Below are 16,329 nucleotides of genomic sequence, written 5' to 3'. Positions count from 1 at the left end.
TAGAAAACAAAGGCTTTGGATTAAAACAATTTTCCAACTTGTAATATTCAAAGTGCAGACAGGCAATCGTTTTTTACTATTTTCTACTGCTCAAAAACGCTAATGAATTTCTTTATAATCCTACAGACCAGTCCAAAACCAAACTAAATGTTAACTGAAATGCTAGTAATTTATGCTGCACAAATTGATCTGTTAAATGATTTCAGCAGCTTCCTATTATGGGCTGTACCTACAGTAGCTAGTCCTACTGAGCTACCAACACAGTAAAAAAACTGGTTGCAAGAAAACACATATTGAAACTAGACATGTTCATTTTAAAATACCAAACTAATATTAGGGTGAGGCTCCAATTCAAGGTAACTCGGCATACGAGCGTTATCAGGTACTTGCAACTTTCCTATAGAATTTACAACCGGCTTTTCAGCTGACTACAACGGAGACTGGACAAAACCAACTCAGTACTAAAAATCGTTCATAAAGCTGAGCTGCCCCTCCCCTTGGCGAGCCAACCATGTTTCCTGCGGACAGGAAAGACCCTGTTTCTCTTCCGGCCTTCCCAGTCACCAGCTGGTAGGGAAATCTTTGTAAGCTTCAGAAAGTTCAACTATTATGTTTTGACAGGATTATATTCGCACACCTAATACAATACAAAGATTGGTATTTGGGGCTTTTTTTTTTCCTTTTAACAACACTGTAGGTGTATTAAGACTACACTTCACTACACACATCTCAGGTCAGAGGGGAGCAGGAGTTTTCTAAAGTCTTGTTTACAAAAAGCATTATTTAACAGGTAAATGTGTTTATTGTTAGAGCCTTCTGCTCTTCTGAAATTAAAGCGTTATAAAGCAGTGTTTATAAATTAACCTGTATTAAAAGTACATAGACTATTAGGTAGTACTTATTTATTCTATTTTGTAATTTACCAGTGTAACAACAGGCGTACTGGTGAGAACAGCTCGTTAAGGAACTCTACTTGTCAGCACCGCATGAGTAACTCCACGTTAGAAAAACTATGCTTCCAGCAGAAGAGTGGGTAACTTGGGCTTGTCCTCAAGGAGGACTTTAAAACATGAAGTATTTTCAATCCCTGAAACAGTAAAAAGTCACAGACTTACTAACTCCAGGAACTCTGGAACACTTTGCCTGCTCCTGCTGCACAGTTTTAGTAAATAGTTCTGCCCTATCTTCAGCAGTCCCAGTGGATTACTAGTTTGCTTTCTACACAGCACTGGTTTTGGAACATACAGCATGACACAACTTATGCTATTTCACAATTAAAAGCAGGAAGGTGAAAACAAGTATCAGCAGCTCTGGGGTCTGCCCTGAACCTGTTACTAAATCATGGTGCCATTTTTGGACCATGCAGCCAGCTGGTGCGGCCCTCCACAATTCGTAACACAGAATTAGTGACTCTTTCTCCAGTCACGGAACAGTTACATTTGCTCACAAGCCCTTTTTTTTTCTTTTCCTTCTCTGTTTTTCAGCCCTCTGAAGCAAGTACCAAGCACAGTTGTGGAGCTGTGTGGGGAGGACAGACTGAAGCTCAGCTGTCGAAAACCAGCATTTTTAACTCTTGCAGTTGTGTTACAAATGCTCTTAGTAGATGCAGATTGAAGGACTGGTAGCTGTCACCCTGGCATAGTATTTTTGGAACTAGTTAGGAAGGCCAGGGCTGCCTGGAGAAAGGAGTTGAATTTCCAGCAGCTGCAGGAGAGAAAGGGAGGGAGGAACAGAGGTCCTTTCACCAGGAACAGGACTCTGGTTTTCTGCGCATGGGGATTGAGAGGTGGCAAAGATAACGTCAGCCAGACCTTAATCTGCATAAAAAAAGATCCAGTTAAATGTGTAAGGTGTAATCTGGCCAGAAAATGACGTTAAATATGGATCTTGTGAGAGATTCATGTATGAACAAAAACAACAACAACCAAAAAAAAAAAAAAGAACAACTCAAAGCACCCTTTCCTACCTGACTAGCAGCGCCAGGGCAAGGGAGAAAAAGAACAATGGTGACATTCAACAGACACCCGCTGGAAAGTGCAATTTATGGAAAGAAATGGAAAACAGTCCCCCTTCCCAGCCAGAATAAATAAATGAAGATGTAAAATGCATGCATTCCAAAAAATAAAACCCTGCTCATAATGCACTTCTAATTCAGTGACACCCCCCCCTCCCCTCCTTGCATTTCCACCACCACCACCCCAGTCCTCACCCCGGTCTTCCAGCCTGAAGGTGACCTGCCCCCACAAAAACATCGTTAACCCCCTAGGCACATTAACACACAGCATCATCATCATCATCATTATCAGCATCATCATCACCCCACTAGTATCACCATTATGAGAAGCGGAGAGAGAGAAGAATGTTACTCGACCTTTCGTCCCCTGCATGTTGCCTGTCAGAGTCGGGCATGTTTGGGTCAAGAACTGGGTTTGGGGGTTTGGAGAACAGGCTTTCAAAGGCCATTGTGCTGGCTGTGGTGTGGTGAGGAGGAGGAGGGAGGTGGAGGAAGGCAGGACACTGCCGCTGCCCGTGGTGCGGAGGGAGGAGGAGGAGGTGGCGGCGGCGCGCACAGCCGCTCTGGGGGCGGCTCGGTGAGGAGGAGGGTCGGGTCCCTCAGTGAGGAGAGATGATGAAGGTTTCACTCACGGTTACTTAGTGAGACACTAACGGGCACTCAGTGCAGGGCGAGGCTGCACAGGCTGAGCCCGGCCGCCCCGCGCGGGCAGGAGGAGGAGGAGGCAGCAGCGGCGGCGGCTCGGAGGAGCAGGCCCGGGGCACAGGAGAACGAGAGGACACACACACGGGGGAAGGGAGGTGCTGGTGGCCGGAGATGGCTGCCCTAATTCTTCCTTACAAACATGGCGCCCGCTCGAGGCACTCTCACAAAATGGCGGCAGCGGCGGCGGCGCGGCGGCAGCAGCGGCGGAAGGAGAACGGCGGCAGCGGCGGCAGGCAGCGACCCCCCGGCGCTTGCCCCCAGCTCGCTCAGCGGCCGCGGGCCCGCACCGCACCGCGCCGCCGCCACCGCTGCGTCTTCCGCGACCGTCGGGGCCGCGATGGCGTCGCCTCGCGCTGGCCTCCGCCGCCGCCGCCGCCCGCGGACACGCTCCTCCTCCTCCTCCGCCGCCACCGCCCCGCCCCGCCCCACCACCGCCGCCGTTGGCTACCTGCTCCTCGCGTCACCGCACCGCCCGGGCCGCCCATTGGCGGCGGCGCGCCGCCCGTCACGCCGCCGTGACGTCGCGCGAGCGCGGAGGGCCACGCCTTCCCCCAACACCAGCCCCCAACCCCCACCCGACTCCGTCCGACCCGCGCGGGCCGCGTGTGCGCGCGCGCCCCCCAGCGGGGCGGGGCCCCGCCTCGCCGCGTGCGGGCTGGCGTCACGTGCGCGCCCGGCCGGCCGGTAATGGCGGACACCGCCCGTTATGGCGCTTCCGGGGGGCGGCTTCCGCCCCCCTCCCCCATCCTCTTCCCTCGGCACCCCCCACAGCCCCAAGCCTGCGAGCCCCTCGCCAGACTCTTAGTCCCGAGACTAACGTTTCCCGTTAAAACAAGCACACTGCCCCCAGGCTGGCTCTAAGACCCGTTGCCCTCCCACAGTTGAGGCCATCACAGTGTGCTTCCTCACGCCAGGAAGTGCCTGAAACCAAGGCATTAGAAAAAAAACTGCACATGAGCCAAAATCAGTAATGAAAAGTGTTATTTAGAGAAGGGGTCGTTGCCCACAGTGTGATAAAAACCAGCATTAAGGATGTTAAGAGAAGATAGGCCTTTGTGTAGGTGAAAGGAGGTTAAAGGAAGATACACTTTTGTGAGCATCACTTCAGTCACTGTTATTAAAAACGGGGAATTAAAAACTCATTAAGAAAGCCTTAACAAAACACCGAAGGGCATCACAGAGCAATATGGGTTGGAAGGGCCCTCTGGAGATCATCTCCTCCACCGCCCCTGCTTGAGCAGGCACCCCAGAGCAGGGGGCAGGGCATTATTGAAGCCGGCAATGAAAACCACCCCAAATTCATCACATTTGTGTTGGTAACTCTATTGTAAGGAGTTCAGGTTGATGCAGCAGCTGGGGCAGGCTGGACCCACGCCATCAGCAGCCCTCACTGGATCACAGCCCGCCACAGGCTGACATTTTCCATGTTCTCTGCTCCATCAGCCGGTGGTGCAGGTGGCAGCTCCCGCCATCCCTTGCTGTGCATGTTGTTTTGTGTTTTCAGTTAATTTCATCCTCTTCTGCAGTACCGATATCCTGCAGAAAATGAAAATTTCCACTAAATAATGGTGGACCGCATAAGCTTTGCGAAACAGAATCCTGCAGTCAAAGGAGGGGACAGAGAGATAAGGAAGCATTTGTTTTACGATGGTATCCTTGAAGAAGGACTAAAAGTCTGATAAAAGGGAGCATCCCACCTCAGAAGACAGCGAAAGCTGGGTGATAAAGCGCAAAGTCAGTCAAAACTGCGGTAACTGGGGGAAAGGTAAAGGCTGCAGGGGGAGATTACGACCACCAACTCAATTCAGGACTGAGAAGACTTGCCCCTCCACTCCTGTAAGGGGCGTGCCTGCCTATTTGCATAGCCGACAAGGCTAATTAAAATATAGGGAACCAATAGCAGATAGAATGATAATTACTAACCAATGAATATTATTTTAGGCAGGTTTTTACTAATCATGTAACAAGGTAAATACCTTGCAGTTTCTTGGTGCGGCGTGCTAGCTTTGTGGAGTTACCACCCAGCACCCGTCTTTGTGCAAATACGAAACGAGATGCCTCCGCTCCGTGTGCATTTTGCCGTATAGCACACCAGGTGAACGAACCCGCCTTTGGGAGAACAGCACTGCCTCTCCAAACTCCGTACCTTCACCACAGGACAGTCTCGTCCAACTCAAATAAATAGCATCAGCTGCAAATGGTGTCACCTCATTGCTCATCATTCCTTCCATAAACTTTATGTGTCTATTTACAACAACACCGGCACCAAGGCAGAGATAACCCACCTGCTAGACCTCCCCATGCTGAGAGCTGGCTGTTTATTCCTCCCCCGGTTCTGCTGACTCTCAGCAGTTCATAGTCCCCAGGAGAAGCTTGTTTGTTGTTCTCTAACCATTTTAATGATATTTCTTTTAACATTGTCTTGTCAGGGACTTTGTCAAAACTTTCTGGAAGAATCCCAAGTAAGTTACATCAACTTATTTTCCTTTACAGGCTAGTCTCCCTGGCTTGAAGGGCTTTTCGGGACATATGACTCTCTTTTTCCAGTGCCAGCAATCCTAGCAAAAAAAAAAATAAAGAAAAAAGAGAGAACACCCACATCAGATCCCATTTGGGAGGGACATTTTTCCCCTTACACAGAGGCAAAGCACAGCCTTGCATCCACAAGGAAACAGCCATCTCCCCACGATGTCACACACCAGGCTCATACCTGAGCAAGATGAACAGGACAGGAGATCACAGCCAAGGGTCTAGAACATCTCACACTCCCAAAATCAAGGCAGGCAACTAACCTGAACTGGAAAGCAGCTCTCCTGCAGCATAGGGACTGAAATAGGGCTGCAGGGAGCATGGGAGGGGTGTGGGTGGTGGCCTCAGGGGGGGCTGGTGAGGGCCATTAGAGCTCATTAAGGCTAATTAGTGCCATCAGCATGTGCATAGCTCAGTGTGGTGCGCAGCCTGGGGTGCCTATAGGGCTCCGCACCATGTCCCCAGGCAAAGACCAAAAACAAAAAAAGGAAAAGGGATTTCAAATTCAGAATAAAAGCCTGGTTCTTCTTCCCACAGCATGTGCAGGTGCAAAAATCCCTTTTAAACAAATGAAAATGTGTCACCAAGAGTAGTGTGCGGCTGTTTGTTTAAATATCCCCCCCCCCCGTGTGTGTTTGCGTTGCCAGGCAAAAAGGTAGGCTTGTGAGAAGCTCCTGAATGGCTCTTTTTTTTTTTTTTTCCTCTTTTCAAAGTATAACTAAATTTGGCAATAGCAGCTAAACAAAATCCCCAGTATGCGCTGTCGGATATCACAAATATACTGGGATCTGGGGTATGGTGTGGGGAGCGTAGCAACGTACCTAGCAACCATAACAAATAAAAATGCCGTGGTTCAGCTCTTCATTAAAGCCCGTAACAGGATTAATAAGCATTTTGGCATGTGTGCTCGTGCTTTCACTTCGGCAAGGATTCGAACCGTGCGATGAATCCGTGGGGTGGGAGGAGACGTGGCAGCGCTGATGGACGCGTACCAGGCATGGACTTCTCAGGGATGCTAGCTAGGTAATAAAATTCAGATTTTTTTAACCTGCAGCTGAAAATAACATGACGTTCTCTTGTGTATTAAAGAGTTAATGATCATTCTTTTGAGTGCAGGGATGGAGACGCACAGGGGCGCTCAGGATTTCAGATGCTCAGCATGGCAAGGCCCATCAGGAATGCATTCTGGAAGGAGGATGATGAGTAGTAGGAGGAAACGGGGCATGAAGCCATGGTGGCCTCCTCTTGCCCCTGCCCTGAGGCTGGAGCTCGCCTCCCCGCGCAGGGTGAAGAGGAGGGGGAGCGCTTTCCCACCTCGGAAGTCCAAAGGCACTGTATTTATCTCCTGGCACCTTGGCTGCGTAGCCTTCCTCCAAGGCCACCTCCACGTGAGGTCTCCAGCGTTTGCATCCTCAATTCCCAGCCATTTTGGGGTGAGAGACTGTGGCTCTGGGGCTCGGGCATGGTGGCCAAGCCCTCCTGGGGTGCAGAGAGCATGTCTGGGGTCAGCTGTGCCGGGGACTGCCTGCCTTCAGGCCCTGGAAGAGGAGCAGACGCAAACTGGCTATTTTTTGAGCTCCAAAATATTATTATCCCAAAGAGAAGTTGTATTTACCAGGGCCAGAAGAGCCTCTATTGCACATTCCAGCCTTAGGAAGTTTGTGAGATGCCGGAGCGGCCGCTCTGGGAGGGGAAAAATAAAATATCCTTTAGTCAGCTCAAATGCTGGCCAGAAGTTTGCAACCCAGTCCAGACACTGGAGAGCCGACCTTAAACATTTCTAAGGCTGAAAGGCAGATCTGCAGCCAGCTAATGCTGGGAGAGACGGCTGAGCTTCCCAGCTCCAGTCCTGGCCCTCGAGGCGGGCGAGAAGCGGCTGGGAGGACAGGCATGGCTTCCAAGCCCCGGCAGCGTGCCAGCCCGACCCGGAGAGGGGAAACCAGTTCACCCTGGCTTCGGGAATTAGGAAAATGTTGTCAGTGCAGGGTTTTGCTCTGAGGAAAAGCCTCCAGTGCAAAGCTCCAAACGCCAGTCTCCAGCCTTGTTAGCCGGTTAAAGCATCAGACGGAAACTATTCTGCCCCATCAAGAACTTGTCCTCTTACAGGCTCCTGCTTTTTGGCCCCCAGAGCCCGGCAAGTCAGGGTCAGGGGGGAAAGTGCCATCAGCGCAGGGATGATGAAACACATCATTCACCCCATCAGAGGTACCGCATCTAGGATTGGGTGATGGAGACAGCTGGAGCTGCTCCTGGCACGTCCCTGGCCTCCTCTTCTGCATCTCGTGGAGGAGCACATCCCCACACGCAGGGATTTCTTTACCATCCCTAAAATGCTGTAGCAGCGTGTTGCAGAACCATGTCCAGCCACGCTGGGCAGTTGTGGCTGGGCAGACCCTGAGCCAGCAAACCACGGGTTCTGGGCTGCCTGCTCTGTAGCCTTCTTTCTCATAATTGTGTTTTCTTTCCCCAAAGCTGTCCATCCATCCCTCTCATTTCAGCTCAGCTCTTTTCCTGTTATGGCTTTTGCCTTCCAGCAGCGGTTTTCGGTGGCGTACGAGGACACAGCCAGCTGCCTCCACAGAGCTGCTCTCTTATCTAAGGCGATAATTTAAAACACACGCCGGGCTGCGTTCACGGGGATAACTGCTCCCTTTCCTGGACGAAAGGCGACTTGGCTGGGCTCCGGGTAGCTCCGCGGAAAACCTCATTGCCTGCTGCTCAGGGGCATCCCGGGATGCAGGCGCACAGCGGAGAGGTCCAGCGGCGCGTCCTGCCCGTTCCCTGTCCCTCCTCTGACAATGCCCGGCATCGTCCTCCGCTCGCTGCGCACTGAGCTGGCACATGCAGGATTTCACCCCGGCATCCCCACGGGGGAAGGTGAGGGTGGGTTTCCCCAGGCGTACCCCCACCGACCAAATTTTCTCCATGTGTTTTTTCTTCGCCCCATATCCTGGGACCCTTTGAGTCGCCTTTGGCCGAGTCCCGTACGTCTGTAGGTGCGCCTGCCTCTACCTCTGCTCTTACGCCACGGAGCTTTAAAGGACATCTTCTCCTTCTCCTGGCAGGCTTCATCTGCCCCGGTTCACGCTGAGGAGATAAAACTGAGCACATTGCCTGCCGTCCATGTTGCAACCCAATTTCTCTTGCAGCACAACCTCCCGCGGGGCCTTCCACTGCCGGGTCCAAAAAGTCTTCTCCCTCGCTGTGCTGAGGCCAGTTGCGTGGTGACAGCCTCCCTCGCCACCCCAGGATTAACGGGGTGTCCTCAGCAGGGCAGGGAGGTCCTCCTGCCTCGGGAGAGGACACCTCAGCCCCCTTTGAGGGAGGCAGCACTGAGCCACCCCACCAGCCGCTCCTTTCTCCTCTCCTGGGGGTCCTCCCGGGGGTGATTCCCTGCAGATCACCAGCACCCCCATCTAAAGGTGGGAACCCCCGGGTCTGCTGCTCTGCAGGCACCTGCGCTCCCGCTGGAGCCAGGCCACCCCTCTCCACCACCACCCGCTTCTGAAAGCAGCTATGCTTTTCAGAAAAGCATTTTCTTTTAATTTTTTGTTGTTGTTGTTTTTAAGCACTCGGATGGAGGAGCGAGCCTGTTCGGTTTTAATTTCCCTCCCCCAGCACAACCCTGGGATGCGTTTCCCGGAGCGCCCGCCAACCCAAACATCCTCCATCCGCCGTGCCCAGGCGCTGGCAGCCCCGTGCCGACAGCAGCGAGGAGCAGGCACTGAATATCCCTCCTTGTTCTGCAGGGAGAGCTCCTGCCCCCCTTCCGAGCTCCCACGGAAAAGCCGTATCCCCCCCCAAAAAATCCGGGAGCTCAGTTCCCCAAAGGCTGCAGTGCTGATCAGTCTTGTTGGGAAGCCTCTTCCCCTAGGGCAAGGAGTGGGAAGGATTTTAGTGGGTGCAGCTCAGCGCACGCACCATGGCCCCTGAGGGGACTCTGCCCTGCTGCCTTTTTTGGGGGGGCAGCAGGAGGCTCCTCTTCCTTGAGGCCTCCGGAGGATGCTCAGGGGAAGGATGCTCAGGGATAAGCCATCCTGCCACCAACCTTCCAAGCAACATAAGGCAGAAAAATAAAAAAAAGGGAGGCAGGTTCTTGCCCCACAGACCCCGAGCCCCCCACCCCAGCCAGCTCCGGGTGAGCATCGCCCCCCCAGCCGCACACGCATCGGGTACTCCGCTCAGCACCTGCTCAGAGGCTATATCATCGTTTAATGGTACTAAAACCAGCATAATGAAGAAACATGCATAACGTCGAGGTTTTGTGGTTAACATGCACAAGCACTGCACTGAGGAACAGGTACCGAGGGGGAAGGGAAGGCCGGGGAGGTGTCCCCCCCCTCGGGCACGCGTTACAGCCGAACCCCAGCTATTCCTGGCACTGCTTACGCGCAGTGGGGCGGGGGCTGCCGCTGATTGAAAATGGAAATATTCACACCTCGAGCTCCCTCGACACGAGCACCAAGCGCAGCCGAAGCCCTCCCCGAGGTCACGGCGTGGCTCTGGGGGGGGATGCACGTGCGCAACCCAGTTCGGGAGGTGTAAGGAGCTGCTGTCCATGGGCTGAAGCACGGCACGGCCCCAGCCCATCGCCAGCGCTCATCTGCAGAGCCCTGGGACGACTCCTTCGCCCAGCAGCACCGTCGCTCTTGCCAAGGAGGGCGCTGAGAGCCAGCCAGGGCTCATAGGGATGGATATTCAGGGATTTTTCCGAGCCCAGTCAATCCCAGGGGATTAAGATGCCAAACCAGCCCCTTCCCCACAGGCTACTGTGGGTTTTTGTGGCACCCCAAGGGGAGCAGAGGCATATTTTTACAGGGCTGGGGTCAGCACAAGCAAGCCTGGGCCACTGGGAGGAGAGCAGTGGCTGCTCTGAGCCTCCCTCCTCCTGCATGCACCAGCTTAACTTCTTTCCTAAGTAAAAAAAAAAAGAATTAAAAAGGAAATAAGAGCTGTGGCTTCTATCCACTGTTTTCTGTGCTGTGGGGGTGCCGATGCGGGGCATCGTCCTTCCGGAGTCTCGGGTGAGGGCGATGCTCTGCTCCCGTGCCCCGGTGAGCAGGTAACCCCTGCACCTGGTTTCTTTTGCACCGCATTTGCTGTTTCTATTCCCGACGTAGGTGGGTGCAAAAGCCGCCTGGGCAGAATAACCTTAGCGCAGAGGGGAGGACAGTTGGCTGCAGAGGGGCTGCGGTGTGGGATGTCACCTGGAGCTCCCGTTACACGCCTGCCTCCAGGGCTAGTGCTTTTGGGTGGCGGATGCTGAGCAGGGACCGTCGCTGTCAGGGAAGCCGCCCCGGTTGCCGCCGCCGCCCCTAAAACTCGTAGGCAGAGACGAAGACGGTGATTTTGGACACGTGCTTGGCTTGGAAGACACGGTCGAGGTACTCGGACATGTCCACGTCCACCTGGATGGTCTGGGGCCCCTTGAGGCTCTGCACCAGGATGAGCTCCCCGGTCTGCCGGTCGGAGCGCTGCATCACGAAGTAACCGCGGTTGTTGCCGCCCACGATGCCGAAGCGCAGGCTGTCGGGTCCCGGCCGGCCGGGCGCCGCTGCCGTGGCCATGCGGAAGAGCGGGGTGGGAGTCAGCAGGTTGGACGGCAGGGGAAGGTAGTGGAAGGAGATGGTTTTGGGTGCTTGGTGGCACGACCGGCTCTCCATCGGGCAGGGGTTGCGCTCGCACTGGCTGCAAAGGCAAAAGAGGGGGGGAGGTTTTCAGGGAACCCCAGGGTCTGTCTCCCCCACCTCAGTGGCACCGGATCCACGTGGATGCTATGCCTGTGGTTTTGGCACCCAGCACCCACAAAAACCAAAGCAGGGACAGGTTTTGCACCCCGTCACACTTACAAGGGTGATGTTTTGACGTAGGTGACGTTGCCGGCGGGCTGGGGGCACCGGGGGCTGACGCACTGGAAGCCCCCCCCCGTGTTGATGCAGGTGGTCCCCCTCGTGCAGTTATCCTGGGACAGGGCGCACTCGTCGATGTCTGCAAAACAGCGGGTCAAGCTTACCAGAGACCTCAAACTGACCCCATTGAGGGGTTCCTTTTGGTGGAAAATAGGCAAAAGCACCCTGAAATGGTGATCAAAAAAGTATGAGAGTATGGCTGAAAACACCTACGTCACCTAAAATCCCATTCTGCGCCTGCTCTCCTCTCCCTGGGCCAGCAAGTGTTAATGGCAGCACTCTCACAGCAGGAAGGCAACTTATTTTCCTAACTTTCTGATAAGTTGTTTGAAAACACCATCTCTTTCTATTTATTAAACACCTATGTACCCACTAAGATACTTGGCAATAAAATCAGGAGCTTTGAATGCGGATGTTTGCTGGGAGCATTAGCGAGATGGTGTTGAAACAGGAGGGGAGAAAAGGAGAAAGCGTGAGCTTTTTCACCACCAGCTACATTAATCGACACTTTATAACACAAAAAAAATCCCTGTTTTTCAGGAGGAGACTTTCATATGAGCAGTTCTGGCACGCACCACCCCTACCTGCTGCCGCTTTGCTCTCAACCCCCTCCCCAGCTCCCCTGTTTTAGGAGAAGCTGCTGGCCTCCGAGCTGAACCCTCATCGTCTAATTCTTGCTTTTTAACGCTATTTGTGCTTCTTCTGGGGACATCCCGTTCACAAGGGACAGCTCCACCACCACAGCGGGGCTCCCGTAACCCCAAAGCCTCGCACGTGTTTGCCAGTGCCTGAACCTCCACCATTCTCCTCCCTTCCCCACCCGGCCTGGGGACCATGTCTCTGCTCAAACCCACCGAGACTTTTGCACGTGGAGATGCTTGCAAACAAGGAGGAAAAAAGGGAAAAAATTTAAAAAGCAGTCATGCAAGTTGGGAAAAGCAGTAAACCCGTGGGTTTCCAGCTCCCCCTCACCTTCGCAGCTCTTGCCATCGCCCAGGAGGACGTACCCGGCAGGGCAGGCGCAGCGGTAGGAGCCGGGGAGGTTGATGCAGGCATGGGCGCAGAGCCGGGGACCCCCCTCCCGCTTGTACACCTCGCACTCGTTGAGGTCTGCGGAGAGACGAGGGGAGCGGGTGCAGGGCCGAGACCCCGCCGCCCCCCGCACCGCGCCCCCCCGGCCGCGGCTCACCCTGGCAGAGGCCGTTGGCGGCCGTGCCGCTCATGTGGAAGCCGGGCTCGCAGCTGCAGTGCTGGGTCCGGTCGATCTGGGCGCAGCGGGGCTGGCGGCTGAACGCCGGGTCATCCGTGACGCTCCAGGCGGGAGGAGCTGGGGGAACACCGCGGGATGGGGTTTGAAATGAGGCGGGGTGCCGAAATACGCCTGGAGGGTGGTGGGTCACCCGCCCCGGCCGGGGGTCACCCACCCGTCTGCGCCTGGTACTGGCAGGCGGCCCCAGTCCATTGCTGGGGGCAGAGGCACTTGTACTGGTTCAGCCCCTCCAGGCACGTCCCGCCGTTCTGGCAGGGGCTGCTCGAGCACTCGCTGATCTCTGGAAGAAAAAAAAAAACAAAACCAAAAAAAGCAGCCCCGTTTCATTTTATTTTATTTTCGGAAGCAAGCCACAGGAACGCCGCACGCACCGGGCCGCTTTGGTACCCCACGGCACGGCATAACCGTTTATTTTGCTGAACTCAGACACGGGTTGTTTCCGATGCTGCGGCGCTGCCCTGGTGCAAAGGTTTGCTACGACGCAGGGAGCCGTTGTAGCACTGATGCCTTTTCCCCTCATCTCTGCTGCCGAGCTGCAGGTGAGGCTCCAGCTGTGATTTCCAGCTTTCCTTGAGGATGAGAACCCCCAAAATCACCGGCCACGGGAGCTGCAGCATCCAAGGGATGTTGGCTAACTGGGACTCAGGGACAGCTGCAATACCTCCCTGTTTGTTGAACCCCAATAATCCCTCACGTTTAAATAAACCCAGATTGCATCTCACTCTGGCAAAATGAAGGGCATGAAGCAGCCCTATGAGCGTGGCCCGGCAGCCCTGCGTAGGCGTCCCGGAGCAGTACCTGCGCAGCGCGGCTCCTGCCCGGTCCAGCTGCCGTTGGCCTGGCACGTCCGCGTGCTGGAGCCCAGGAGCTGGAAGCCCGGGTCGCAGGTGAAGTGAACCTCGTGCTCCACCAAATACTTGGTGCCAAACTTCCTCCCGTCCGCGGGGGCTTGCAGGGCAGGGCAGGAGGCTGCAAGAGCACCGCGGGGAGGGGGTCAGTCTCGGGCGCGTGCTTTGGGGGATGCACTGATGTATCTTTGCTGTCCCCAACTCTACCACGGTGCACCCAGTTCCACCAAGACCCCCTCTTTAACCGTTATTTTCCTCGAATATTGGCTTGCTGAGGTTCACCAGTAACATTCAGCCCCACACTGGGGCCGAGCATCGCTGGCAAGGGGTTTGGTGGCATTTTTGCCACCCACCTCATGCTCCCAGCACAGGACTGTGGCTTTTTTGCTGGAAACACAGTTTTCCAGCCCGCTCACCTTCAGTGCTTTGCCAGGAGCTCTCTGCTTTGCAGCTAAAGGCTTTTGAGCCTCCCCACATCTTACCAGGCTGGAGAAGTGCTCAAATTCACAGTCACAAATTGCTGACATGGGAGCAGGTATCTCCATCTGGGGAGATGCCCAAACCTCCACCCGTCACAGCCCTGAGCACCCTGACCTGCCCACCCCAGCATCCTCTGAGGCCATAAAAGCAACCGGTGGGACCCAGGGAGGACTCACCGGCTGGTGGCTCGGGGGCGGCTTTGGCCAGGGAGGCGTGCAGGGTGCTCAGCCGGCTCTTCATCACACGGACGCCCTCAGCAAAGTGCGTCTCCTGCCCCTTCAGCAGCTGCTGCATCTGCCGGATGACGGCCAGGAGCTGCTGCCTGCTGAGGCAGCTCTGTGGGGACGGGGCAGCCGCTCAGCCGGGGGGGACATCGCTCCGGTCCCCGTGCTGCCGCGCCACCCGGGACCCAACCTGCTGCAGGCAGCCTGTCCCAGCTGCGGGGGGATGCTCGTGCAGGAGCTCTGCAGCACCAAAGGTCCTCTGAGATACCTGATTTTATATTTTTTCCCCCCATTTACCCAGGTGCAGGAGGTTTTTGCAGCCTGTGCAAGAAGTCCTTCGCTCAGGCATGCTCTCCTACATCTAAATGGGTAACGCAGCGCTACAAAGCAGGGCTGTAATCACTTTGTTAGCCCTGGGAGGGATGCCATAACTCATGTTTCATCCTGCTGGAGTTAGAGCCCTGTCCCACTTCCACATTACAAAATAAGAGGAAAACAGCTGTCTTGTGAGTTCTGCTGGGGCCAGGAACACTGGTGGGACTCCTGCCTGCAAACCGATCGCTACCACGGGACTGACTCATGCAGGAGACGGGCATGGTTATTATAGGTTTCCTGCGGAATTGACTTAAAACCGAAGAAAAAGAGCAAAGGCTGAGCAAAGCCAAGCCGGTTTTAGAGCTCAGAGGTTCGCGGAGCGTGTGGGGGAGAGAGCGCACGGGGTCTGGTCTGGGCGGCCTGAGGCTGGGGGCAAACGGGCCCCGGGGAGGTGAGCAGAGCTGCTGGGCACAGGCCTGCCAGGCACAAGGGATTTCTTCCCCCAGAACCACACTGCGCCAGGGTGAAGTTATCCTCCTTTTCCAATAGCTACTGGGGGTTTACAAAGAAGATATACAAGCCAGCCCAAGGGGCGTGCTGTCCTCTGCTTCCCTTGGTGCAGTTTCGGGGGGCCATGGGCTGCCAGTGGGGATGAGCCGGTCTGTGCCTGCAGCCCTGGGGTGTCCCGCACCGATGGGGAGGGAGGCAAAAGCAAATAGATGCCTGGCATGTAGCTCGCTTTAATAAACAGCTCTTTGTTAGGGCTGGTTTTAACTTCAAGAGCTCCAGCTCTTCCATGAGCTCCCCGCGGGATGCTGAACTGCAGCGAACCCCGCTCTCCCGTAAAACCGGAGGGATTCTTCGCCCCCGGTGTACGCGGTGATGCCTGCAGGTGCGGGGTAAGAAGGAGAAAAAGGGGCCTAAGAGAAACCGGGCCGAGTTTAACCTCCCGAGTTTAAGCCCCGTTTAAGCTCCCCCACCCGGGCTTGGCCCACCTGTTTGCAGAGGCCAGGGCAGGAGCAGGCTGTAGGAGGGGACAGACAAACCGGCACTGGGGGGGATGAGGCGAAGAGACTTTTCCCCCCAAAACACACCCCGGGAAAGCCTTTCGGAGGGGGGCCCCGCCGCGCCCCGGCCCCTCCCCGGGCCCCCCCCGCTCACCTGGGGCGCCGGCGCTGCCGGGAGCAGCAGCAGCAGCAGGAGCGGGAGCAGGAGCGGGAGGCGGCCCCGCACCCCCGGCATGGTCCGGCGGCCGCCGCGGCTCTCGTCCGCCGAGCAAGGGCTCTCCCGGGCGCCGGCAGCCGCCTCTCCCCGCCCCGGCTACGGGCGAGCTCGCCCTCCCACGCCGCCCCCGCCCCACGCGTGGCCACGCTCCCCCGTGGAGCGGGACACGGCGCTTCCCCACGTCCGTCCGTCCGTCCCCTCCTCGACGGGGAGGACGGCGCTTCCCCGCCCCGGGGAGCCGGGTCCCCCCGCCTCGGCGTCGGGCTTTTCCAGGGGGGATGCTGCGGGCACCCCGGCCGCCCCATCCCCTCGGGGCACCCCGCAGCGCTCCGTCCCGCTCCCAGCACCCCCGGGGTGCCGCCCCGCACCCCGCCGGCAGAGCGAGCCCTCAGCACCCCCGCACGGCGCTCTCCTGCCGCGTTCTGCGGGGGGGTGGGGTGCAGAAAAGCTGTTTCTGCCGCTGACGGGATGAGTGTGCAGGAGCCCCCCGCCTGCCCCCCGCTCCGGCTGGGCCGGGACCCCCTTCCGCAGCCCGACACCCCCTCAACAGCCCTCTATCCCCTTCCGCAGCTCGGCATCCCCTCTACAGCCCTGCATCCCCTTCCCCAGCCCCTGCATCCCCTCTACAGCCCTGCATCCCCTTCCCCAGCCCCTGCATCCCCTCTACAGCCCTGCATCCCCTTCCCTAGCCCCTGCATCCCCTCCACAGCCCTGTATCCCCTTCCGCAGCCCGGCACCCCCTCTACAGCCCTCTATCCCCTTCCCCAGCCCGACACCCCCTCTACAGCCCTGTATCCCCTTCCCCAGCCCG

At 56.3% G+C, this 16,329-nt stretch overlaps 2 protein-coding genes and 1 long non-coding RNA gene across 6 annotated transcripts in view; all 3 read right to left on the bottom strand.

Annotated features, from left to right (window-relative positions):
• The window catches only part of ZC3H6 (zinc finger CCCH-type containing 6), a 28,654-nt gene extending 25,561 nt beyond the window's left edge, over positions 1 to 3,093 (bottom strand). The window contains exon 1 of one of the 2 annotated variants that reach the window (XM_075089666.1): positions 2,372 to 3,093. In XM_075089666.1, coding sequence (XP_074945767.1) covers positions 2,372 to 2,463 — 92 coding nt within the window. In that variant the 5' untranslated portion in view covers positions 2,464 to 3,093. The remainder of the gene's footprint in view (positions 1 to 2,371) is intronic. The other variant, XM_075089667.1, reaches the window with a different exon arrangement.
• Positions 3,094 to 3,685: 592 nt separating this feature from the next.
• Positions 3,686 to 5,472, bottom strand: LOC142055836 (uncharacterized). The gene is made up of 2 exons (XR_012660082.1): positions 4,696 to 5,472; positions 3,686 to 4,255 (listed from the first exon to the last, which is right to left on the bottom strand). It is a non-coding gene; the product is annotated as an uncharacterized LOC142055836 (long non-coding RNA).
• Positions 5,473 to 9,440: 3,968 nt separating this feature from the next.
• Positions 9,441 to 15,839, bottom strand: FBLN7 (fibulin 7). 3 transcript variants are annotated; one of them, XM_075089662.1, is made up of 8 exons: positions 15,456 to 15,839; positions 13,932 to 14,077; positions 13,226 to 13,396; positions 12,582 to 12,707; positions 12,347 to 12,484; positions 12,130 to 12,267; positions 11,098 to 11,236; positions 9,441 to 10,936 (listed from the first exon to the last, which is right to left on the bottom strand). In XM_075089662.1, the coding sequence occupies exons 1-8, from the start codon at positions 15,821 to 15,823 to the stop codon at positions 10,564 to 10,566; spliced, it is 1,599 nt and encodes a 532-aa protein (XP_074945763.1). In that variant the 5' UTR covers positions 15,824 to 15,839; the 3' UTR covers positions 9,441 to 10,563. The 3 variants fall into 3 exon arrangements, with proteins under 3 accessions (XP_074945763.1, XP_074945765.1, XP_074945764.1); XM_075089664.1 differs by having other exon boundaries at positions 13,932 to 14,049; positions 15,456 to 15,647; XM_075089663.1 differs by having other exon boundaries at positions 13,932 to 14,091; positions 15,456 to 15,646.
• Positions 15,840 to 16,329: the final 490 nt, after the last annotated feature.

Source organism: Phalacrocorax aristotelis, chromosome 3, assembly GCF_949628215.1.
Source record: "Phalacrocorax aristotelis chromosome 3, bGulAri2.1, whole genome shotgun sequence".
Classification (NCBI taxonomy): Eukaryota; Metazoa; Chordata; class Aves; order Suliformes; family Phalacrocoracidae; genus Phalacrocorax; species Phalacrocorax aristotelis.
This window is presented reverse-complemented; position numbering and strand designations above follow the sequence as displayed.